At 39.1% G+C, this 26,060-nt stretch overlaps 1 protein-coding gene across 2 annotated transcripts in view; it reads left to right on the forward strand.

Moving 5' to 3' along the window:
• Window positions 1-2,703: 2,703 nt before the first annotated feature.
• Window positions 2,704-26,060, forward strand: part of CCDC93 (coiled-coil domain containing 93) — a 34,811-nt gene continuing 11,454 nt past the window's right edge. For both annotated transcript variants that reach the window (XM_062498403.1, XM_062498404.1), the window contains exons 1-15: window positions 2,704-2,787; window positions 3,832-3,945; window positions 5,619-5,713; window positions 8,185-8,296; window positions 10,753-10,851; window positions 11,918-11,974; window positions 15,354-15,454; window positions 16,546-16,585; window positions 17,987-18,079; window positions 18,539-18,589; window positions 19,559-19,645; window positions 22,645-22,761; window positions 24,165-24,227; window positions 24,391-24,464; window positions 25,029-25,110. In XM_062498403.1, the coding sequence (XP_062354387.1) occupies window positions 2,746-2,787; window positions 3,832-3,945; window positions 5,619-5,713; window positions 8,185-8,296; window positions 10,753-10,851; window positions 11,918-11,974; window positions 15,354-15,454; window positions 16,546-16,585; window positions 17,987-18,079; window positions 18,539-18,589; window positions 19,559-19,645; window positions 22,645-22,761; window positions 24,165-24,227; window positions 24,391-24,464; window positions 25,029-25,110 (1,227 nt within the window). In that variant the 5' untranslated portion in view covers window positions 2,704-2,745. The remainder of the gene's footprint in view (window positions 2,788-3,831; window positions 3,946-5,618; window positions 5,714-8,184; window positions 8,297-10,752; window positions 10,852-11,917; window positions 11,975-15,353; window positions 15,455-16,545; window positions 16,586-17,986; window positions 18,080-18,538; window positions 18,590-19,558; window positions 19,646-22,644; window positions 22,762-24,164; window positions 24,228-24,390; window positions 24,465-25,028; window positions 25,111-26,060) is intronic.

Here is a 26,060-nt window from a genome sequence, read left to right on the forward strand (position 1 = left end):
CCTGTAAGTAGGAATCCAACTGGGAAGGTGCAGTCATGGCAGTACTGAGGTCCATGGCCTGATGCAATCACTGAGATCCTTTCCATTTACTCTGAGATTTGTCCATGACACTTTGTTTTATGGTATCCTTAAAAGATTGTTGCACCCTAACAATAAGATGCTGTACAAAGGACCACTGCACAGGACATTATACATACTTTATTTTATCTATCATGCAAAATGAAAATAAATCTCTTTTAGGCCTTCTCTGAATAGAAAGCATTGGAAAGTTACTTAAGTTACTTTGTTAATCTAACCATGTCTGCTCTACAAACAGTGGAGCCCTTGCTGTTGCTGTTACAACTCCATCTCACGTTTTTATTATTATTACAAGAAGAAACAAATATGTTTTGTTTCAAATATGCTAGAAGATACAGTGAGACCTACATTTTCAGTGGTGTCTGAGTTTAATGTTGTCACAAGTCCAGGCTGAGCAGCAAAATTAATCACATGGCTATATAACAAATGAGGAAGCTTTTAACCTCAGCTTTGTGGGATCAAGATTAATGAAGTAGAAGAATCAAGACAGGATTGTTGAAATCCTGCTGCACCAAGAACCAGAGCTCACTTACCTTCACAGATCAAAATAAAGTAGGAAAAGGGAAAACTAAGCCTAAGTTGAATCTGCTAGAGATTTGCAAGCACAAAATCTAAAAATCAGAAGGAAAGGAGGCTTTTCTCTTTTAGATGGTACCCCTCTTGGGACTATTTTTAAAACTAATTGGTATTTGATGTTTCTTCAAATACCATCACATCATTTGGTGTGATGAAAGTTGATGTTTCTTCTCAACAGTTACCTTAGAACCTGCACTGAGTACTGCATCTGTAGGTCATCTACATCCCTTCCTAACACTTTCCTGTTTCAACCCTTCTCTGTCCCTGCTTTTTGTGGGCTTCAGTCTTCCTCAGCATGGCAGTCAAATTAGAGCCATACAGTTCTCTGTGAGGAGAAGGCAGGCAAAACACAGAAAGTCCATATTGCTGTGGTGACTATATTAGCCTCTGGGGCTGTAGAACAGTGTTCTGCAGCTCTAATTAAGATGTGGCCTGTGGTTACATCAGAAAATGGCCTGAGATGGTCTGGCCTATTTTTTGCTATTATTATTATCATTATTATTATTATCATTATCATTATTGCTTTGATTGCTCTGTCAGGGCAGCAGTCAGAATGGGCTGGCTCATGTATGCTCTGCTGAACTCCAAAGGATGGGAATGCTGCACTTCTGTTCCTTCACCTTATTGAGATGCTTCCAGCCACAGTTGAGTGCACGGTTATTTATTATTATTATTATTATTATTATTATTATTATTAATAATAATAATAATAATAATAATAATAATAATAATAATAATAATATTCTGTGTGTGGTAAAGAGTCTGGAAACAAAACACCTGTGATAGACTTGAAAAGACATCCCTGTCAGGTTTTTCCAAAGGCTTCACCAACAAGAATGAACCATGAAATGCTGCCATGGTTTGCTATCAGGCTGTGCAGCCTATCAAATCCCTGTGCATTGGTGTGATTTTATTCACGAATCCAACGTGTGTTGGCAAGCAGCCTGAGCACAGCATCCAGGCCCCAGCACACCCATCACTCTGCAGGGTCTGCCCGATGCTGCCAAAGCCGGGATGGGAGGCCAGGCTCCAGCACATCCACCTGAGGATGCTCAGACACGGCCCCGTGATGTGCCATGAGCCACAGCCAGCACAGATTGTGGGGGTTTCCTGCTGTGGGACTGGAGCACAAATCTCATGAGAAGAAGCCAAGGGATTTGGGGCTGTTCAGCCTGGAGGAGGCTCAGGGGTGAACATTTCACTCCCTACAATCCCTGACAGAAGGGTGCAGCCAGGCAGGAGTCAGGCTCTGCTACCAGGCAGCCAGCAACAGGATGGGAGGACATAAGCTGTGCCATGGATGGTTTAGGTTGGGTATTAGCAAAAATTTCTTCACAGAAAGCGTGGTTAGATAATGGAATGAACTGCTTATGGAAGTGGTGGAGCCACCGTCCCTGAAGTATTTAAGGAAAGCCTGGGCAAGGCCCTTGGTGCCATGGTCCAATTGACATGGTGGTGTTCGATGGGACCTGCTGATCTCAAAGGTCTTGTCCAACCTCATTAATTAAGTGATCCCGTGATTCGTATGCAGAGGAGAAAAATCAGAATTAAACCCCACTTCAGCTGTTAGGACACCAAAGGAAACACGGCTGGCAATGAGAAGTGTCAGCGCCCAGCGGGGGCACGAGCGGCCGTGAGGCGCCTCGTAGTCAGAGCACTCAGTACCTTGTCCTCCATGCCGGGGGAGGCCTCAGGACCCCTTGCAAAAGGAAAAAAGTGAGAAAACAGCGGTGGGCGAACGGCAGCGCCGCACAGGGGAAGCGCCCTGGACGCGAGGGGAAGAACGGCGCTCTGCGGGGCCGCGGGCACGGGGCCACCCGGGGGCGCCCCCAAGGGCGCAGCCCAAGGGCGGGGCCGCGGCCGTTGCGCTCCGCGCAGCCAGTCAGTCACATGAGCCGCCGCCCTCCTTCCCCGGCACCCCTCGGCCGCGAATGGCACGGCCCGGATGCGCTTGTACGCAAGGAGGGTGCGGGCGAACCATCGAGCGGGGGCGGGGGAACCCGGCAGCGGCCGGCCGGGAACACCCCTTCGCCGGGGCGCTGCGGCGGCGGGGAGCGGACGTGACAGCGGCGCGGCCGGTGGCGGAGGGCGATGGGGGTCCCGCGGGGGCAGGAGCGCCAGACCCCGCAGGAGGTACCGAAGCCGCGTCTCTCCCAGCCCCCCGTTCTGCGTGCGCTGTCGAGGCGCGGCCGCTGTTCCTCCGGCCCCGCCGCACCGGCGTTCCCGGGATCCCCGCCTGCTCCTTCCCCCGGTTGCCGGCCCTCGCCGGGAGCGCGGGGGTCGGTGCCGCGCAGCGGGCTGGGCGCGGGGAGGCCTGTGGGGCTGCCGGCAGCGCTGTGCGGGTCACCTTCGGTGCACCATCGCCTGCCCGTGTCCCCTCTGCGAGCCCGGCTCGCCGGGTTCCCGCGGGAGGGAGCGGAGGGGAGGAGGGTGCTCTGAGGATAGAGGTGGGAAGGGTGTGCAGATGGGTGCCTGCAGCCCCTCGGGGCAGACCTGGAGCCCTGTTACCGTCTCTCCGGCCTAGGGCCGAGGTGTTCGGGAGCTCTGTGCCTCTAGGAAATCACGTGTGTCCCTGGAGCTGGGGGGTTTCATCCTGTAAGGTGGGGATAAAAGTGAAAAAAACCCTGGGACGGGGCTGGCTGTGCTGGTGAGACGTCGGAGCGCTGAGGCTGTCCGGGCTGCCCCTCGCAGTTTACTTTTCTTACTGTTGTGCTTTGAAATTGCACGTGCCAAAAAAAAAAATGGAATTCCGTGTGAGTGTCCTCTCCTGTTTTTGTAGAAGGATTAGAGAAGCGTGTCCTGGTTTCGGCTAGGATAGAGGTTAAATTGAGATGTGTGGTTTTATGAACCCTGAAATTGAAAGAATTGTGTGAAATGGAGAATAAATTAACTGGCTTATGGCAATAGGACAATGTTAGTAGCTGGAGGCAAGCAGAGGAACAGGAATCTGAACAGCGAAAGCAGATTAAAGTATTTAACTGGGTGAAAATATGCGATGTTAAGTCCATGTTAAAATGGGTTACCTGTTTCTTTAATGTCTTTAAAAAATTAACAACCAAGTTGCTAATGGAAGGCAGGTTTTCCCTGATACGTGCTCTGTGCCAAGGTAAGGCTCGGAAAATGCTCATTCTTCAAGTGAATGAGAAGAGCTGAATTAGTGTGTTGTTTGTTTGTCAGGTTGAAACAAGAGAAGATGAGGAACAAAACATCAAGTTGACTGAAATCTTGGAACTGTTGGTGGCCGCTGGGTATTTTCGAGCAAGGATCAAGGGGTTATCACCGTTTGACAAGGTAAGGGCAGTACAATATTTTTAAACCCCTCTTTTAAGTATATGAGGTTTATATGTTTTGCCGGTTTGCTTAGCAACTCTAGGTGACTTTATGAAAGATAGTTGCAACCTACGAGACTTCCCTGTGTGAAAAATTCTTCAAATGACCTGGTTTCAGACAGACAGGACCTCCTCAGTCTTGAAAGACGATTTTGTGCAGCATGGCCTGTTTTAGAGGAGACAGTTGGAAGCAAACTAACTGCTGTCTGCTTTTCTGTGGCTGCTATGGCCTGTGCTAGAGTTGTGTACAGGGACTTTTCCTCCCTCTCCCAACAGCAGTTAGAATAGCTAGTCTTTGGATACTTGGAGATAGCATGGTAATTTAAAAAAAAACAGCATTGATGAGAAACGAGGAAGTGTCTGTGTAAGAATGGAACAGTTAGCCTGGTGAGATTATTTTGGGGCTGTTTTTACATATCTTCAGAATGTCATATCTGTTAACCTTTCATTGTCCTAGACAGGAAGTGTGTGATACTGACAGTGAGCAAAGTTCAGGTTGAAGAGAGGTTTCTGAATTGCTTTAATGCTGACTCTGTGAGAAATTCCTGAGCCAAGGTTTGAAAACACAGAACTGCAGCAGCCTTGAAATGGATTCTTCTGTTTTCTCTTCTCTCTTTGATCATAGCGCAGCCTCACTTTGCAATGAAATTTTATTTTACTCAAACTCCTTGATCTTGCTCGCAGTTGCTGCTCAGGAGTCTGTGCTCACAGACAGAGTAGTTTTCAAGGAGACTGCCATAGGATGTAGCATTGTTGCATTTATGTACAGAAATCACTTATAGTTACTTAAATATAATTGCCAAGTTACCATTTCATGACAGTGCCCAACTGAAATGAGCCTCACTGCTGGAAATTGTCACCCTGCTGATATAAAAGGGATCTGTAGGTTATCAGTTCCAGGTGTGAGAGGGGTAATGTGTCAGAAACCTTGTTAGAATTTGCTGCATGATATTGGGAAGTTGCTCCACATTTTAATCCTTTTTTCTGTTCTTTTCCTTTGCATGCATTTAGGTTATTTTGCACATGTTTATGCAAGGTTGTCTTTAAATATTTATGTAAAGTTGATGAAATGGCTCAGGAGTTTAAATATGCTCATGTCAAAATAGGTCCTGACATACAGATTTCTGCAGAGCTGGGGATTTCCATTGCTGTGCTGATACTGTGTCTAGCACTTTGTGTTGCATGTGTTAGCAAGCAAGAAATAAGAGTAGAAAAGATGTATATATAAAAAGGTAAAAATAAGACTGCATTCATTATAATCCTTGATAAAATTTTTATATGGTCACTTTTTAAGGGTCATGACGTTTAACACACTGTTGTGTTTTATCTTTTTCTTGTTGTTTGTTTGGTTTTCTTTTTTCAATCTGAGAGCTGTTTCAAAATTAATATATAAAGCTAAGGGAGGAATTTAGATTGTCAGTAACTGCTGAGTTGGTTTCTGTCTTGTACATGTGTGTTGTGTATAGTATTGTATGAAGTTGCTATGTTATCTGAGTCTGCCTTGGGCAGAGAGGACGCTGAGGATAGTGAGACTACTGAGATATAGTTTCTAAAATAAATAAAACATTGAAGATGTATTTGGGTTTACTTCTTCTGTTTGAAATGTCCCTGACTATGCTGTTGCTCCTTTGCCAGGTGGTGGGAGGCATGACGTGGTGTATCACTACCTGCAGCTTTGATATCGACGTGGATTTATTATTTCAGGAAAACTCTACTATTGGTCAAAAAATGTAAGTTGATTAAATGGCAAGCGGGGGATTTTTCTTCTTCTTAGAAAATAAAAAGTGGGCAGGGAGGGGGAAGTTACCTGCTGTGTTTCTAAGAGAGTTTTAGTTCAAGTTTCCTGCTTTTGAGGACTTTTTACAAAACATTGTACAGTGTTGTTCTGTGTTTCTCAGACCATAGTTGCACAAATTCTAAATCCAGAAAGAAGCTTATTTCAAAAAAGGCTTTTGGGCTGCCATGTTCTTATATCTCTGCTGAGCACTGAAAGCATTTATGTGGCTCCATGCTGAACTGAATCCAGATTAAGTTCTAACAAAACAAACAAACAAAAAAAAATCCCAAAAGAAGACAAAAGAGAAAATAGTTTTAACATGAATGAATTCCTGGATCCAGTTCTCTGTGTAGTTGTACAGATGCTTGTGCTGGCACAAGGGGATGATGCAGAGGCCAAAGCAAAGGGCAGAGAGAGACCATGCTGCTAGGAAGTGGAGTGCAACATTAGAAGACCTTCCCTGAGTTCCCTGTGTCTGCAGTTCTGCTGTGTAAATAACCTCTGACTCCCTTCTATGGTTCTGGGTTGGAATTGTAGGCATCAGCAAACAGGACTTAAAGCATGTCACTGCTGCCAAAATAGTTACCTGCCCCAGACTGAGGAGGAGGATTTCCTTCCTCAGGGTGACCCAGTGTGAACATTTGGTTTTGATTCATTTCTTACGCATGGAATTTGTTCATAAGCCAGCTAATTCCTCTACCAAGGATGTTATAGACACTGTTTATGCTGAGAAAGGGAACACATTCCAAACACCATTATTTCTTTATGTGTATCTGTGATAAGAGTCATAATTTAAATTTGCAGGAAATAAGATAAGCCTGACAAGTTACAGTGGCATGAAGAGACTTATTTCCTCAGTGTAGTTAAAAAGAACATCTTTCTGTGTTTTCTTGAAAGTCATAGAGCATTGGCAAGGCTTTTCAAAATAAATATTTGTGGGTTTTGCAATTGTATTTGGAGTCACTCAAATCATCATCAGTAACTAACTACATAAAGCATTGCTGAATCAAAGAATTAAATAGAGACTAGGAATGAACATGGTGGTGGTAGTTTTTCCTTTGTTATCCTTAAGAACAACAGGGTAGGAAATAGTTAAGTTGTTCTCAAAATGTTCTATTATTTTTCCAGCTGACTGGATGCAAAACTGGCAGAACAAAAACCAGGCTCCTCTCCCAAAACAGCAACAATGATTTATTTGTAAATCTGAAGTGTTCAGAATCATAGGAGCATAGGCTGTTTTGATGTCCATGTAATGTTTGTGTTGATAAAGGCTCAGGGCTTCTGTGATGTTTTCAAGATAAAGAAAAGTTACACTGTGTGTTCTCTGTATTATTCCAAAGTGATGGTGTTACACCATTGTGATGGTGTCCTTTTATTTAATTGCTGGGCTGAAATAAACATAGAAACATACATTAGAAGAAGATGCTGCATCCATCAGATAAATAGCTTTTGCTTTAATTGCGTTTGCTTTGATTGTGCTTCACTTCCCTTTAGGAAGTAAAAGGTTTCAGGCTCTGTTCCCAGATTTTGGTCACTGTCTCCTATCTCTTGATCCCCTTTTGTTCTTCCAGGATCTTTGTTGTCCATTTGGACAGTACTAAATATCATTGAGGTCAGTACTGGACCAGTTAATTTTTTTCCTTCATGGGGAAATAGGTTTGGTTTTCCAAGAATAGTTTTCATCCTCAGTAGTTACATCTGGTTTAAAAATGCACTTGCCAACACTGACAGCAAAAAAAATTTCTTACCCTAAAATTAGGTATTCGGTGGAAACAGAATGAATTTCTTGCAGATGGATCCCTTGTGGCAGGGTAATCCTTACACTTAACCAGCTTTTACTGAACTCTAGAATGAGATTGCTGCCAGCAAATTCAGTTTTAGTCACTTGAAAAGTATGTGAGGTGTACTGTGTATTTAGCTTAAATGCAGTATGTATTTAAATTCATAAAGTTTCAGGAGTAACATCAAGATACATTTTGAGAGTTCTGCTAAATAAAGTTTTAAGTCCTTACATTTGACTGGGGACTTCCTTGGAGTGCACATCTTTCACCTATTGTTGCTCTTCTTAGAGCTACTGTTTCTTCATGTTGGATGTACACTATTAAATGGAAAGGTGTTTGTAGGTATATCTTATTATGGGTATTTTATCTGTCCAGACATGCAGGTCTTGAAATTTTCTGTAATAGTTAAAAGAATTTCCAAGGTAGGAGACTGTAAGTGGGACTTAATCACCTCTTCACAGACTGGTGATATAAATAGTGCCTGTAAAAGCTGTTTTGTAAATGAGCTTGATTGCTTTTCATTATATGTAGTAGAAGTCACTAGAAGGAATCTTTGAACTACTGTGTTTGCAAAAATAACCTGTAATTTACAAATGAAAATTGTAGCATATATACATCTGTCTTTCTGTTGCTTTTATAATAGTGCCTTAACTGAAAAAATCGTGTCAGTATTACCAAAAATGAAGTGTCCACATCGTTTGGAACCACATCAGATCCAGGGGCTGGATTTCATTCATATATTTCCTGTGGTACAGGTAATAACTTCATGGTGTACTGATACTTTGCTGAAAAAGGCCATAAAACTTGCATAAAAAAATAGAACAAAGCTTTGAATTATTGTTTGGCTCTTTAGAATAAATAAGCACAGAGAAGTTGTTTGAATTAATGTTTTTAAAGAATGAAGTGACATGAGGGATGATAGAATTTTTAAGTATTGTTTGATCCATATTTAGAAAGTAAGCAAAACAAACTCTCTGAATTCTTTGCAATGGGAGTCAGATTGTGCCTATTGTGGAATGCCTGTTTAAAGAAACCAAAGTTTAATCTTGTTGTGGAATCTGATAGCCTGCTTTGCAGACTGGCAAACAGAACAAACACCTCACAGTCTGTGTTTAAGCTCATGGAGTAATTTATGCAGATAGACCTTGAATCAGAAGAAAATGAAGAAGGCAAAAGCCACTGGGGTCATTTCTTTAAGCATAATTCATCCTTATTTTCTATCACTTAAAAACTGTGCTCTGACAAGTGATCCTCTTACTGTGTATTTGTTGAGCACCACTAACTCACCATGTGCATTATTCTCAAGTTTATTAAGATTTAAGCTAACACTTGATGTGTTCCAGTTACATGTGGTATTTTGAGAATCCTTGGCATGTTGTTACCATTTTTTGGTTTGCCTTTCATCTACACACAGAGAGGTATCTTTGACAGATACGGAAAACAAAGATTGTTAAACAAGTTTCTTTTCCATTAAATATCTCCTTACCTCATGTCTGTGAAGGAATTTAGCAAATAAGAATTGAATCTAAATTTCAGTTTGTAAGAAGTGAGGGAAACTTCTTGGTGCTCTTTCTTGTTATCTTCTAGTTGGAGGCTCCTGAGGAAAACCACACTTAACTGCACTCCCCACAGAACATTCTGTGGCATGTGCTACTCTAGCACAGCTTTCAGGCTGTGATGATGCTGCTTAAGGTGGAAAGTTTGTATCTTGCTAATGTGAGTTTTTGCTTCTGAACCCCTATTTCCTACACAGAAAAAAAAAATTAAATTTAACCCCGGTGAGTTTCTTGCCCTGTTCACCTGATAGCAATGCACAGTTACATTTTTCAAACACAGGGCTTCTTTCACAGGAAATGTGTTACTTCTCCTGTAAAAGCAGTACCACTAGGTGTTATTTTCTCTCACCTGCTTTATCCCAAATCCGGGTTTGGGATATTACTTCTAGAAAGGAGAAATATTAATTCTGAACAGGGAGGAAATTTGCTTCTGGGTTTCCCCAAGAGCAGTGACTCTCAGTATTTGTAGCTGGCCAGTAGGTGGTAGAGCTGACCCATACTTGGTGATGAAGTCTCTTTTGATGGGCTTAGTTTTTTGTATGTAGGGGATCTTTGTTTAAAAATTGTGGCTTTCTGTCAGTGGAGTTCTGCACATACTGCAGGTTCCTCATTTCATGCCAGCAAAGACAGACTTTCAGGAAAACTTCCTGGTGTCACCAGAATACTATGTTCTGATTAAGACCATGCAAAATGTAAATGCTGACTACACAGTGTAGGAATTGCGTATTTGATAAAGGCATTTATTCAATGCCCTGTTAAACTCAGGATTCCACTTGCTATCTGTAAATCTCAAATCAGTTTCCAGTAACACAAAAGCTTGCTCTTAAGCCTGGCATTGTGTCCCATTAGGTTTTGCACTGTGTAAAAATTTAGATGGATCCTTCCCTACAGGAAGAAATTAGGCTGAGCTGGCTCACTGCCATAGACCTTAGGAGAACTTTAAAAAAAACCAAAACTTAAAAGTCTTAACAGATATTCCATGGGGCAGAAATGTCATTGTTCTTCCTAATACATTCTGCATATGATCACAGGCAAAATATGTACACAGTCTTGTGTTGAGATGTGCTTGGTAATTAATAGTCCTCATTTTCATTTCTTGTTGTCATCATGTTCTCTTCACTTTGCAGGGGGTTCATGGTTATAGCACAGGAAACAGTTGCTGATTCAAACTTGGATCCCACCATTGATCTCATCTCTTCTTTGACCTCCTGCGCAGGCTGTCAACAGCCTGCAAGATTTATCTTCTCCAACATTGTTTAAAATGTACTTTAATATTTTGTGGCTTTTTGTGTGGTCTTATAAATGTCAGAAGAATTCTTTTTTCTTGCAGAGGCATGTGGTTCTTCATGAACACTTCACAGGCCGGAAGATATATATTTTCATGGTGGAGCTGTAGTCTTTTAAACCAGTAGGAGAATTTCACGGAAGAGACATATGCACAGAAGAAGAAAAAATGTTTATAAAGTAGCAAATACTGACACATTTTCTTAGGATTAGGCCAAAGAGCTGCCACGTTTACAAATAAATCACATGGTCTTGTTTCCCTGCTTAAAAATGTGCTTTTAGCTTTTATCGTGTGTTAAAAAATTAGGCAGTAGTTTGGTGCTTGCTGCTATTATTCTTTCATTTTCAGCTGATACAATATTTTTTTTCAGTGGCTGGTGAAACGTGCAATAGAAACAAGGGAAGAAATGGGAGATTATGTCCGTTCTTACTCTATATCACAGTTTCAAAAAACTCACAGACTGCCAGAGGTAAGATCAAGGCAGTTCTTGTTTCTGTTATGTGTCAGAAGTTCAGTTGCAGTACCAGCCTCGCAGCTCTGAAATCCACACGCTTTACCTGACGTGCTTTTGCCATCATTTTATGAATGAGTCCTGAAGGAAACCCCTACGAATTTATCTGGGAAAAAATTGAAGCATTATTGTGACAGAAATTTTGTAGATTCTGGTTAACTTTTGCCTAATGATTTCCTTAAGTTTTCTGCACTATTTGGTATTTTTGTGTCATTCGAGCTGTTCAGAGACACCCAGCTTGCTGTGAAGAAGTTAATGTAACTAATTGAGAATTAATATGCTGTTAATACTCCATGATTTGGGGTTTCTTTCAGAGTGCTGAAAGACAGCTCTTGTCTTCCTGTATCCAAGCCCCAAAATTTGTTCTTGTAAACTAGATTTGTAAAAAATTTGTTTCAAAACTGAACTGTTCTTCAGCAATGAGATGAAGTTTCCTTGGTAGAGGAGGAGAGATTGAATGAGCTTGGATATGTGCCTGTAGTGTAAAGCCATCAGTTCTGTGCATACATATCACAAGGCAATTCCATTTTTAACATCTGGAACCCAAGTTTTGTCCCCTAGTAACAGGATTAAAAGGTAGATGTCCCTAGTGTTGGGATAGATATATTGTGTTAACTTGAGGTGATTTTGATTTTGATTTTTTTAAAAATTGTTATCTTCAGTGCTTAGAAGCTAAAATAACAGTAGAGGAAACTTACTTTTTCCACATCAAGTCTATTCCAGTTTCATTTCTTAATAGTGTAGTAAAGGTTGGAGATCCCTGTAGTGGGCTGGAGCTGCTTTTGTGTCAGGTACTGCCTAAGCAGAGAGCAGCCAGGCTCTCTGGACACAGTTTTGATGACCTATCTCCCATCTGAAGGCAGAAACAAGTACTTTCTTGTTTTACAGCAAATCACTAACATTTCACCAAATCACTGGGCAATTCAGAAGCTGTTTGACAGCTTTGTTTCACAGAATCATTAGAATGTTTGAGATTTAGTCACCATTCCTGGTATTTTTAATTACCTCCACTAATGTGTTTCAGGATGAAGAATTCATGCAAAGAAAAGAGAAGGCACTCAAAACACTTACTGCTATCTTTGTAAGTATGTTGGATTTCTTTTTTTATGACAAGTGAGTGGTTTTAGTAATGAAATGAAGGTGGTTAATTCTGTTTTATGCAGCCTGTCCTGGTTTTTCTCAAGAGAAGATCCCAATTAAGTTACATGTTGATCTTCATTCTTGAGACAAGTCTCAGATGCCAGTATATCAGATTGATACGTGTGCACTGTATGAGGAGATACCTACTGCCTGCATGGCATGTGTGGAATCCCACACTATCAAACAAAAGTCACAGGGTAGCTTACAGACTGTTAAACCCTCAGCAAACTTAAATGTGTGTTTGAAGCTATCAGCAGTTGTGCTATTTGTCTTGAAATTAGTGAATATGGTGGTGATCTCAATTATCTGCATTTCAGAACTTGACTTTTTTACTTGTAGTTAGCAGTGAGAGTACACACCCTACTTCAGAAATGTTTTTTTCAAGTAGCAGATGTTGGTTGGGAAAGGTAGTCTCCCTGTTCACATGTAAATTTTCTAACTCTTGGATAAACTGTATGTACTTTTTGAAAGCTTGTTCATGAAGGCTCAGAAAGTGGCACATAAAATACCTAGGCTCCCTCGCTTTCATACCTGAATTCAGCTGTCTGGCTGGCAACTGGACTTTCTGTCCTTGCTTTCTAATTTCCTTCTTTGCTTGGGACCATCAATTCCCCATTTGACTCACAGTAGTTTGCTACTGCTTTGGGGTTTTCTTTGAACCGTCTTGATAAATTCCAGGCCAGCATTTCACAAGAGAGGAGAAATCTGATTTTGCTTTGAATGGGATATTTCCAAGGCTCTTCAATAGAAGGTGAAACCCTGCTCTCCTGAAAAAAATCACTGTTTTTTCAGACAGCTCTTGCCAGGCACCCTGAGCTCTTCATGCATAGATGGAGGTGCTCAGTGCAGGTGTAAGGAGCCATATGAGAGGTTGTGTAATGGGCCAGACAAGTCACCTTACTCTTTTGTCAGGTTTTGGAGGGGGGTAGTTGTTTTTCTGTACAAATGACCTGAGTGCTGCTGAGCCTAATAAATGTGGTTGAATTACAGCATGTGTTCGTAGAATAACATTGCAATGAAAGTCTCCAGGTGAAGACCAATGCAACTCCTTTGTTAATCTATTTGAATAATTGTCCTTGGCTTTGGAAATTTCAATTATAGTCTCCAAAGTGTTGCTCCCCATGATTTGATTGTTTTTTTTAATTATTAACAGGCAATGAGTATTTTACTCCAACTAGAAACACATGCCTTTCCAGTGAGACATGTATACTGTTTTACAAGTTACCTTCTACACAGGTGTCATTACATCATTTATGCACCTGCTGAGCCCTTTAAACTGAGAGACAATGCAAACCTGTGTGAGAAAGCAAATTCAAAATGTGTGTTCTATCAAGTAGCACTCGAAATGCATTGGGCTTCTATTTATTTTCAATTTTCAGAATAATTGTTCTGATTTTTCAAGTGTGCCCTTTACCTGCACTGTCTTTAAGTAGCTCTAAAGATTCTGTATCCAAGTGGCTGATCTTGACCTTGTCAGAGAAAAGGAAGAAACAAAATAATGGCAATACTGTTATGGGACACCAGAACCTAAAATTTTCAGTGTAATTTAAAAAAATAAAGAGGATATTTGATTAACAGTGATGAAGGGTTGCCTTTGGTTGCTGACAACCAGAAGTGTTTGCAGGACTTGATGTTTATATTCTATGAATTGTATTCTGTCTTCTACTCTGTCTCACAGGTCTCTAGTTTGTAGGTGCATCTTCATGGTACATTAAGTTTTTACATTTGTTCGTCGTTGCTTAGAGTGTCATTAGCCAAACACCTTTGCCTTAAAATAGATGAGCTCTGTGAGGATCATGTCTTCTACAGCTGGCACGTGATCTTCTTAAGGAAAGACTAGTTCATGAGATCTCTTAAGGCATTTAGGCCTGAGTACAATCTAGAACACACAGAATGAATTTTCAGGGCAGAATGTGCACAAGCTTTCCTATCTATCCGTAGGAACTGGAAGGAGGAGAAGGTGGCCATTAGATGAAGGTTCTTTTGCAGGTCAGCTTTAAATCATTGTGCATTGGAATTGGAAGAGAAATCCACTCTCCTAAAAGAGAATCAGCGAGTGTGAAAGACTAGTCAGTTGTGTGAATTCATTATTGTAACTGATCTAAGGACCTACCCTTTTTCCTCAAGGGTCAGGACACTGAGATTCATGGTCAGGATCTCCAGGTTGGAAAAGGGAATGTTAAATATCAGTGTTGGTCATTGCTGCTACTGAAAGGTGACTGGCTGGTGAATGGAGGTTATCTTGCAGTGGTTTTCTTCAACCACTCAGTTGCCTGCTGCCAAGACTAATGTTTATGGTATGATGCCTACAGTTCATATAGCACAGGTATAAAAGAGAATGTCATCATAAAAGCTGTAATTATTTTTATGACTTACATTGCCTTTTCTTATATGTGAAAGTACATCTAGTGGGAGATCCTTGGTCATAAAAAAGCTTTTTCATGTGACAGTCAGAAGTGCAACAAGATTGAATAGCTGCAAGCAAAGATGACAGAAATTAAGATTATAAATGAAGTAAAAATTGCAAAGGGCAACCAACAAATTCAGTAGAAGCTTGGAGAGGAATATTGTCAGTTTTCACTTGTTTGAAATCTCCACTTTGGGATTGCATCTTTGAAAAAGATGGAAAGCCATTTCAGTAGAGTTGTGGTGCAGAAATTGTTTGTTGAAAATAATAGTTCGCATGGTACAGAAAGCCAAATCAAAAAAGAAACGTTCTCCTTTTTGTTTTTACGTTGGAAGCATCTCTATCAGTACAAAATAGTAATTGTGAATTCTTGTTTTATTTGATGGATTGGATTACACTTGGATAGCAGGAGATAAGTCATTTTACTGCCAAACTTGTTGAATCATTTTTGTTCCTTAAGTTGTAATAAAATCTGCTTTGATTCCTTTGTAACCTTTCATCATTGTATAAATAATAATTGCATTTAATTATGAAAGTTTAAAAATAGAATTAACTCACAAAGAATGTGACATTTCTAGACATTGTCATTAGCCAAATAATTTTAACAGATGTTGAGTGTGTTGCTTTTTACTCCTCTTTCAAACATGACAGAGGAGATGGTTTAGACATCATTTCATGGTAAATACTCATTTATAACGGTTTTCAAACTTAGATAATTTCTGTAGCAAATTGCCTAGAAATTATTTCTGTAAGGTTTTATAATGTAATTTCAAAAAGAGGAAGTGAAGGACATTTATTTGGGTAAGTATATTGAGTTGGAAAGCCAACAATGTGTACATCACTTTAGATAACAATTCCTCATTTGTGTTAGAAAAGCCTTTTACAAGCTCTGAACTCATTCACTGTCTTGCAGGAGGTTTACAAACCCCAGAGAAAATACAAGCGTCAGACAGGAGCTGAGGAACTGCTGGATGAGGAATCAAAGGTTCATGCTACACTTCTGGAATATGGCAGGTGAAAGGCTTCATTTAGCTCTCTCTGGGTTTTATAGTGTGTGTTACAAGCACTACAGGTTCAGTTTGGATTGTGGTAGGGTTTTTCCTACTGCTTCAGAATTGAACTATTTCAGATTTACTCCTGTTTGGTTTCAGGTTTTGTTTCCTCATCCTGTAAATTTTCTGGGGACTGGACAGTCCTCATATTTGTGAACTATATTTGTACAGTGGGAGACCAGGTTTTATGCTCCTTCTAGGATGTGTTTTTTTTAACATACTTGTTTTTTTATAAAAATGACTTAAATACATGCTACCTGGAAGGATGATGTATCAATCACTATCATTTTTTTTGCAAGCAATCCACTGAAAATTGGGTGAAAAAGGACCTGCAGTTGCTGTTGCTTCTTTTTCTAGTTCTCATGTGGTTGCTGCTTCGGGGAGCTGAATCATGTCTTACTTTCCTGCAAGTTTCCATTCAGAGACAAAGTTACCAAGGCTTTCACTTTTCCATTGTCTCTGAAAGTCCCTCTGGTTTACTGAGAGCTCTCCAAACACAAAAATGAAGTTACAGAGCTTCTATTTCTAGTTTACATTTCCAGTTTTCTTTTCATAGTTTAGTGGTAAATCCATCTTGTCTGATATCTGAACTCACTAATACTTAACGAGTGCAGATGATACCTGAATTCCATTTTGTATCTTCTGGGGCTTCTTTTCCCCCACAGCCATAGATTTTTTGATTATTTCTCTCACTGTTTTGAGTACTTTCTTTTAACAGTAAAATGGACTGTAGTGAAATGGCTCAGGATTAACTTTCAAATGGGAATAGGGCATTGCTTTTTCCTTTCATGAGCTTTACATGACAGAATTTTATGGACAGTCAAGATTTGCAACTCTTGATGGAAAAAATATGGAATATTCAGATAGTGGATCTGAAACCATTCTGTAAATATGCTCCAGTGCCCTCTTATTTAGTTTACTTGAAACATTTCAAAACTAATTTGATACTAGCTCTTGGTGCGTATCTTATGTTGAAAATTGATAAAAACTTAATGTATTTGTGAAGGTCATGAATAACAGTATTTTTCCTTCATGTTACTGTTGTTCTTTTAGGAGATATGGATTTAGCAGACAAGCAGGAAAAACAGAACAGGTAAAAAAATGTAGTAATTTAAAATACTCAAATTGTGGGAAGAGCTGCATTGTTGAAGTGTTGGTTACTGTTAAATCTTAAAAGAATACAGCAGAATAAACAGCTATAACTGCTATTATTAGCAGATCTTAAATATGGCTAACTGGAACTAAAAATCTGCATGCCATGGAAGGTGGAATTGATTACCCTTTTTAAAGGATCTCCTTCATCTCTGCTCACAGATGATGTTTTGCAAATCTTTTTTTCGTTTAGAAGAAAGAGGCTTAGGGCATTATATTTGTTTTGGTTTGACTTTTATTGTTAGGTAATAACATGTCTATTTAGTATCTTTTGACCAAGTGTTCCATAATGTGATAATTAAATTATTTTTGTTTTTAAAAACCCATTCAACTTGGTAAGAAATATTGTAAGCATTTATTACAAAACACTTTGTTTAATGTGATAGAGAAACTTGATACCATGCCATAAGTAAATCATTGTCCTCCTTGAGAATTAGCATCCTTGCTGTGCTTTTGATGATTATGGAATCTTAAAATCCATAATGCAGGGTACCTGCAGTTTTGTTATTTCAATGCAGATATTAATTTGGTTGCAAGTTTTTATTACAGACAGAGATAATGAAGATAATGCATTAAACACGTTATGGACTTAACAACACATTGAATAGATTAAAGTTGCTCTTCATTATCTCAATATTCCACATACAAATGTCATATTTAATTTTTTATAAATGGAGATATTTCCCAATCTAGGAATGCCTTTTTTCCCCTCAGAGTAACCACTAGTCATGTATATAGAGTTCATTTTGTTTTTTCAAAAATTCTGTTGCTCTTGGGATGTTGCATATTAGATGTTCATTGTGATTGTTATGGAAGATGAGTCTCCAGTAAGTCAGAAGTGGGCAGAGAAATATGTTAGTGGTGCAGTAGGGTGACCTAGAAATTGAGTCTGGCTGTTCCCAGTTCTCTGCTTTGGTGGTGCAAATTCTTCTCACTGAACCAGGCGTGTTTGCACTTTTTATGTTGTATATTTGTTGCACCAATATTAAGGTGCATAAATGATTTCTGTAAAAATGAATTCAGTTTTGTTCTGTGTAGGAGGCATCATATTCTGGGTTGTCTCCTGAGGCTGGCAGCTCTCAGAAGGCTGTGGAATAAGGAATCTTTGGACCAGATAAGTCCATAGGAAGCCAGAGACACAGTTGGAACAGTTGGAATGCTTGTGAGAAATCAGGAAGGCTTACATTTCAGTTGGCATGATTTTGAGAGTGAGGATGTTCAAGTAGCTGAAATGTATTCATATAAACAGAACAGCTACATTCCAGTTTTCTCCTTGATGTCTTTCTTAACACTTTAGAATACTGGAACTAGATATAATAATGTCTTGATTTTTCTTTAAAAGACTGAAGATAAAAAAGCAGCAGTACCTCCAGGGCTTGCAGCAGCAGGGAAAGCTGAGCCTTGTGATGAAGTTGACCTTCAGGCTGCTGAAGAGGTGAGCCCCAGACACAGGAGCCATGGGAGTTACCAACCTGAGGGGAGAGCAGCAATTTTCATTGCCCAGTTGTTCTCCAAAAGAAGGAAAATTTCCATGGTTGAAGTGAGAGTTGCTTCCCACAGGAGAATATGGAGCCTGAAATTGAGGCACAAAATTAATGCGTGTTGATGTTTAATACCCAAATTTTTTTTTTTTTTAATCTGAGCATTTTTTTAAAAGTTGATTTTTGGTTGACAGTGGGATCTGAATAATCTGAATGAATGTTTACTGTTACAAGAAATTTTTCTCAAATTTGGTAACTTTAGCCACCTCTTCTTTACACAGATTTAATGCCCTGTTGCATGTTTAAAAAATACACATTATATGATACTAATTATATGTATGAGCTCCTGGCAGAAAAATAGCTAAATAATAGAAGTTAAATGGTTATGTGTAATTATTCATATTTTGCTCTAGCTTCGCATTAAAACCCTGATGACTGGAATGGCTGCAATGGCAACAGAAGAGGTCAGTAGCATTTAAAACTGATACAGCTTTGTTTAAATTGTTGATTAAATTGTTAAATTGGTTGATTGTGGTAATTATTTTTGAAATGAGACTGCTGATTCAGGTCTGAAGTCTTAAATTTTCATAAGGAAAGTGCATAAAAAATGGTTGAGTTAGGAAGGCAGTAAATTTTACAAGGCTGATTAGTTCATCATTTGCCTTGAAATGATAATGATAATATAAATAAATGCCTGTTTCAAATAGTTTCTGTAAGAATTTCAGGGGAAAGACATCACTCTGCAGCTACCCAAGATGCACTGTCTTATTTCTCATCTTGTGAAGTTATTCAGAGAATTACTGGGGAGAGTGCTGAAAAATTATGCCTTTCAAGGCTCTTTTCAGAGGCACTTATAAATAAAAGATGTTAGTCTAAGACACAGAAAATACTGGATATGTATCTTCTTTTCTTAACTCATTAGATTTAATGATATAATGGAACTTGTAGTCTGTTCTTTGATTTCTGGGTGAAGGGACTGGCAATAAATTCAACTGCTAAACATTGTTTCTGTTTATGCTAGAGTCATGAAAGGAAAGGTAATAATTAATCTAATCCCAGAGTTAATTGATGTGCTTTCTACTGAAATCCATCATAGAACTCTGTTTGAAAATGGTTTTATGCATGCATTTTAAAGGTGAATTCTTGCACATACCTGCATGCTTAGAGGTTTATTAACCAAATGCAATATTCAGTATAAAGAATAAAAATTGAATTTCTGAAATATGAATAGAAATTTTCTAAAAGGATTTAAGTGAGAAATTTCTATCAGCAAAATTAGAATTGGGGGTGGAATGTTTCCTGGTCTTTTCTTATGATTAGAGATTTTTACTCATTGTGCAAATTTCTGTTTAAAATTAAAACTTATTGGAAATCGTCATATAAAAGTACCGGGCAGTTCCAAAACTCCAAGCATTTTCTTGATACAATTGCAGGGCAAACTGACAGCAAGCACAGTTGGCCAGATTGTTGGACTCCAGTCAGATGAGATCAAGCAAATTGTGTCTGAATATGCTGAAAAGGTAAGTGTGTTACCTGAGTGGGTTTAACCACGTGGTGTTTGATAGCTTGTTAATTTAGGCTTTAAGCTGTCAACTTCATTGCCATGATTTTCTTGAAACACACTTTTTCATAAATGTTGTGGGCAGCAGCACAGCCAGAGTTCAGGAAAGTACTTTAAAGAGACTTAAACATACCCAGGCTTTTGGTGTGATAGTAGAAATCCCTGAATTGCATTCATGGCTAATTTGGGTTTAAGCACCTGCCCACATGCTTTCATGAATGAAGAGGGGTCTGAGTTGTATCTGTTCAAACCAGAGGCCTAAATTCTTGATATGCTTTAAAATGTTCAGTGTTAAGCACAGAAATACAGCTCTGTGGGCCTGCTCAGAGAAAAATCATGGCCTCCTCCACTCAGATGTCCAGATGTTTGCACTGGACTCAAGTTCTCAGTCATGCCCTGGATCTCAAGTTTTGAGTCTGATCTCATCAAACCCAAACCTTTGTTGCTTTGAGAAGTCAAAGCAATTAAATGTGTGTGTTTGCTCCATTTACTGTGTTCAGCTGTGATTGTTTTTTGCCGTAATGTGGAAAGAAAATCTAGTTCTTCAAGCAATTAATGCATACAATACATCACTGCCAGATATGAGTTATAGGTCGCTCTTACTTGTCCAGTAGTCTTCTCATATTTCTTCCTTTTTGTTGACACATTTGAGGTATGGAGCTTTCCCATTCTGGAGATAAACCCTATAGCTCAACAGCAAATTCTCGGCCTTTCTTTATTATAAAAGAATGGAAGAACAGAAGCCCAAGGGTCATATTTCAATGTTACATTTCTTCTGTTCTGAGAGAAGGGAGCAGGACCTTGACTATTATTGTAGAACAATGATTAATACTCCGAAAAGTAAGAACTGATTCAAGTCAAACCACAAATAGACCACTTTTCAAATCTATGGGATGTGATAAAGAAAAATAGAATTTCTGTGCACGTATGCATGCACCAGGAAAAGAATTAGGGATGTTATCAAAGAGTTTATAGAAGCATCAGCAATGTTTGGATATAATTCTAATGGTCTTAGCTCCTGGTAATTGTACACATCCTAACAAACACAGCAGTGCTTATTTGTTTATGAGAGTCTTGATAAGAATCCACAAGCTCAGTGTAGATATCTGACAAGCCAAATTCTAGGTCTGATGTTGCCATGGGCCAGGACCTTTCTTGCAAGAGGCATTTTTCCAAAGATCAGTGCTTGGGATTTTCTGCATTTGCCCCTCCATTCTGCTGCCATGTTTACCTGCTGAATGAACTGGAGCAGGGATTGTTTTGTTGGTCCTCACCTTCTAAAAATACTGGCAGGAAATTATTAACAAGTAGCAAATGGATATCTTTAAACAGTCAGAGACATCAGTGATAGTTCTTTCTCATTTTTAAAAAGCAAGCTGTAAAGTTCACTTCTTGAGATGTGATCCACTTTTTTAATGCCAAAGCTGTACTGTATGGATTTTTACTGTTTTTGCAAATATCAGTCTCGGACTGGTTTAGCTCATGTTTCTCTTGCATTTCCATTTTTCTCCATTTGTATCTTACACATGTAAGAGGCTAAATATATGGTGAGGAGGATGAGGTTTTGCATTGCATAAAATGATGACAGAATGTGATTTGACTAAATAATGAGAGGAATAAGTAAGACTGAGTGTGTATTTGTTGAGTAATTCAGGGTCACAGGTGTTGCTTAGAAGCACTTCTCCTTCCCTAACAAAAGGAAAGAAAGCCTGAGAATTGTTGGGTTAAGCCATCAGAATTTGTCTTTTCTTGCTGTGGATGTAAAAACACAACAGATCATTAAGATACTCTTCAATATGAATTACATAGAAAATGGAGAGGAGGAAGACAGGTTTTGCCTCTTATTTTCTTTAAAATTAAGATGCTTACCCATCTGCCTAGCGTGGAACCAGAAGCAAATACGAGTGAAGAATATATCGCACTTCTTGTCGCATTTTAGCTGATTATGCATTGTAGCAGTTGTCAACATTTGGTAATTATTCAAAAAGCACTCAGTATTGAAGTCTTTGACAGGCTGTAAATTAGCACTTGAGGTACTTGAAAATTAACTGGTTTGCTAATGAGATATTGGAAAATGGATTAAGTGAAAAAAAGAAGTCTGAGTGCTTGAAGCAAATTACCAAAACAGATGGATTTAAGTATTAAAGTGAAAACTTTCAAAAGGTACAAATAATTTTTAAACAAATAATCCCTTAGAGATCAAGCTATCACTGGTTTTTAATGATTCTTTTGTCTACTGCAGATATACAATTTCTATTATGAATGTTATTTTTGATAAAGAATGTTTCTGTCAGCTTTGCTTTCACAATTCAGAGAGAAGAGGAGACTGGATCCAGATTGCTGTCCCTATTATGCATTTATGAGACACTCTTGGCACTGCAGGCAGGATTGAGTAGTTCTCAAAGGCTGGTGTCGGCAGTACACGTGCACACACACAAAAAAAAAAGCTCCCAGGCTGGTAAATGCATCTACCACACTGAGTATTGTTATTCAGCCTGAAGATGCACCCAAATGTCTGTTTCAGAATGCACTATTGTTCAAGGCTTCTGAAACTTGTTACTGGAGTGTAGAACATCTCTGATTCAACAAGTTCAGTGAATACTACAGCTTAAGGTGTTTTTTAGTACTCTTGTACGTTTTCCATTGAAGAACTCTACCAGGTTTAGCCATAATGCTGATGGGGGAAAAAAAAAAAAGTATCTTCTAGTACACTGTAGTATTTTCCACGTGTCCCAGGGCACCTGACTTTTTTGGCTTACTTTACTTGTAAATTTGGGAATATAATTGTCTTGTTCCACTGCTTCCTTATTTTGATGAGGTAAATCACTAACTTTTAGGGAGACACTGTTCTTGATAAGGAATATCATAGGTGTGTCCCACTTTGGTACTTCCTGAGCTTCTGAAGAAGCAGAAAGCAGTGTTGTGAGGTCCAAAAGGCTGTTGTTACTGCTTTTTCAGCAATCTGAGCTTTCTGCTGAGGAGCGACCAGAAAGGCTTGGAGCTGCCCAGCAACACAGAAGGAAGGTGGCATCTCTCAACAAGCAGATTTTGCAAAAAACCAAACTCCTCGAAGATGTAAGTATTGTGTGTGTAGTAAACAAGAAAACATTGATAAAAGTGGTTAATCACAAAGCTTTTGCCATCCAGAAAATACCTGCAAGCTATCTTCTGCACCAGCAGTTTGTCATGCTGAACACTGATTTCTCTGAATGTCTTGCTTGCATTTCCCTTGGATTGTGAGAACAGGTTGTGTTCTTGGGGGCAGTTAGCTCAGCCTTAATTCTGGGGAGGACCGTGCTTTTGCCATTTTAACAGTTGAGGGCCCTTTAATTCTGTGCGGCATGTTTTCAGTGCATAACAATCTCAGTGCTGTTTTTATATGGGGAAAAAAAAATGTCCTGACAGCTGTAAGCCAAGTATAATCCTTTTATCACTTCACTAAAATAAAAATTTCCTGGCTTAATCTTACTAACCACTTGCCAAAAGCAGCTTTTGAAATCAGTGACAGTCAAGAACCCCACCTTTTATAAAAATATTTATGGAGTTCTGGCTTCAATACTGCAGAAAGTTTTGGAAAGATTTCTCAAAACTAACAATTCATGTCAGTTTTCATGAGATGTGGACTGCAGACTTAAATTTTTTTTCAGTTAGTTAGACTAAAAAGCTTTCTTTTATAAATTGTGCTGTGGAAAGGGAATAGTGGAGCATTAACTCACAGCTCTGTGTTGCGAACAGCAAACTAAAGCAGCATGAAAGGAAGTGGAACTGAGCTACATGTGCATTTTTTGTTTGCTCACTGTTGCTCCACTTTTGTTAACCTCATCCTATTTTTGTTCTTACTCTTTGAAATGATATCTTAAATCACAAGGAGTTTAAACAGGTATATTCTTCTAAAATTAGCCTCTGTTAATTAATTGACAAGTGAAATACCTAATATTTGATTGTAATACATATTTTGCTAACTGCCTTATTAGACTTTCCATAGTTACACAGAAGAAAACCATAAAGTAGCTTGGTTATTTGGTCTGGAAATGTCTGGGATTTGGTGCTGTGGTGCTTCTGTGCAAGTCTTGAACTGCCCTGACTTACTTGGAGAAGTATAAAATGGGGCTAATTCTTACCCTGGTGTGAAAGTATGCCAGTACAACCAGGCTAGAAAAGTTCAAGCAGTTTAGCAGAGATTTTGTCCACTAAGTCACCATTCTGTTGGCCTCTATTTTGTAAAAGCTGTTGTTTATTCTGGGACTTTATACACCTAAAAGATCAGGTGGCAAATGTTTGCTGTTCATAATTAAATATTCATTCAGAATACTTGCAGTCAGATGCAGAAGTAGCTGACAAGAAAAGACAGTGTTTGTTATGCTTGGCCTGCTGTTTGACAGACAACCATTATGAACAGCTCATATTCTCTGTTCTGCATTACAGGTGTATTTAGTGTGAATATAGAATCCAACTCTTTTTTTTCTCTTTCATAACAGTTGCAAGCTAAATGTGCTGATCTGCAGGCAAAGTGTACCGAAGCAAAAAAGACATTAACAGAGGTAATCTTTGTTTTTTTCTGTGCTGTTTATAGCTAAAACTTTTTGAGAAATTCTGTGTGTGAAGGGATGTATTAAACAGTGTTTGTCAGCTTAACTCACTGATTTCATGGTGTGGGGAAGTCAATCTATTATTTATCAATTTATTATTAATTGTAACCCTTAGGTTAAGAGTTACAGTGAAAAGCTGGACAAGGAATTGGCAGCCTTAGAAACAATAGAATCCCAAGCAGATTCTAGGTAAGTTTGTTCTTTTGTTACCTTTAAAATTATGAAAAATAATGTTTTTTTTTTAAATGAGTCATTCAATGTTTCTCGTTTCGTCAACCTAAACAAATAACTAAAATATAAAAATTAAAACAATTCTCCAGCTTGCTTTCCACAGACAGGGAAATATTACAATAGGATTCAGTCAGAATGAAAAGTGTCAGTCTGTAGTTCAAAATAATTGTAGGTGTTTAAAGCAGAAGAATGCTAGACATGTCTGACAAGTAGATGAGGCCTTCTTGATTTAGTTTGTTCATATTCAAAGCCTTCATCTCACATAAATTAAACAGAAGTCTCTCAAAACTTTCACTGTAATGAGGTTGTAACATAGCAAAGCCATCAGAATGACACACTCAGTGTAACACTCCAACTTTATTTTGACCTTGGTATATCAGTGCTGATATGTGGAGTTTTAATTTACCCAGATTTTATTGTAAACTTATTTAGAACTAAGCTTGTTTTAATATATATTGATTCTCCATCTGTTTAAATCAGAAACTAAAAATCTAACCTAGTTTACTGGATCTTCAAATTTAGCATATTACAGAGTCTGCGAGCACTAGTGGCCATGAATGAAAACCTGAAAAGCCAAGAGCAAGAGTTCAAAGCACATTGTAGGGTAAGTTCCAATGTCTCCTAGAAGGATTAATTTAAAACTTGGTAAATAAGCACTTTACAGTAGTGCTGTGTGTGCCTGTCTGTCATCTGTCCCACACCCCAGCCTCCAGGTACCATTGACTCCAGGTTTGTATTGAATATTAGCACCCCTGGAGCAGGGAGCAGTGAGGAAGGTTCTGTGCTGGTGTGTCCTTCCTCAATACAGGGCAGGTCCTAGACACCACGCCAGCCTTGTGCTGGTCAGAGCTGTGGCTCTGGTGGCTCTTCTCCCATTCTGCTAAAGTGTGAGTGTGGGGTTGGGCTGTACTGGACACCCACCTGTGCTGTCACAGCCTGACATGGATCATCTCTCCCTGGGTAAGTGACCTGAGGGGTGCCAAAGAGGAGGGGTCAGCAAGGCCCCACCTTTGGAGCCAGCCACCAAATGAGACAAGGAGATGGAGCTGTTGCAGTTTTCAGAGCATGTTTGAGTTTTACTGCTTAGGTGCTATGTTTGGTGTCCTGCTACTGCTCTCTATGGACTGCCCAGAGATTGGATCAGAGAAGTGTTTTCATCTCCTTCTGTTCAAACGATAGTGGATGGAATTTAATAGGATGAAAAGAATTAAATAGTGTTCTAAGACCTAGACTGAGTATATAACATTGCTTTCCCCACATGTACTCCCTTGGAAAGCTCTAAAGGAAACTTCCTTGCAAGAAACTTTTGTTTCATTCATTTCTCCAAATGCCATATATCACTTTCCCATGTCACACTGTTCTAATGTTGCTTTGCTTCTTCAGTTTTATTTTGCATGTCACTCTTTAGTTGTCTTAGCTGGATCTGGTATATTTGCAAGTAAGAAATCTCTTCCTGTGTTTGATAAAAGCAGACAGTTGAATATAATGAATATTAATGGTGGCTTACCCTTAAGCAGGGAATGCTGTTTAATCTTCCAAACGTAAATATTACGT

The sequence above is a fragment of the Cinclus cinclus genome, chromosome 9 (genome assembly GCF_963662255.1).
Source record: "Cinclus cinclus chromosome 9, bCinCin1.1, whole genome shotgun sequence".
Classification (NCBI taxonomy): Eukaryota; Metazoa; Chordata; class Aves; order Passeriformes; family Cinclidae; genus Cinclus; species Cinclus cinclus.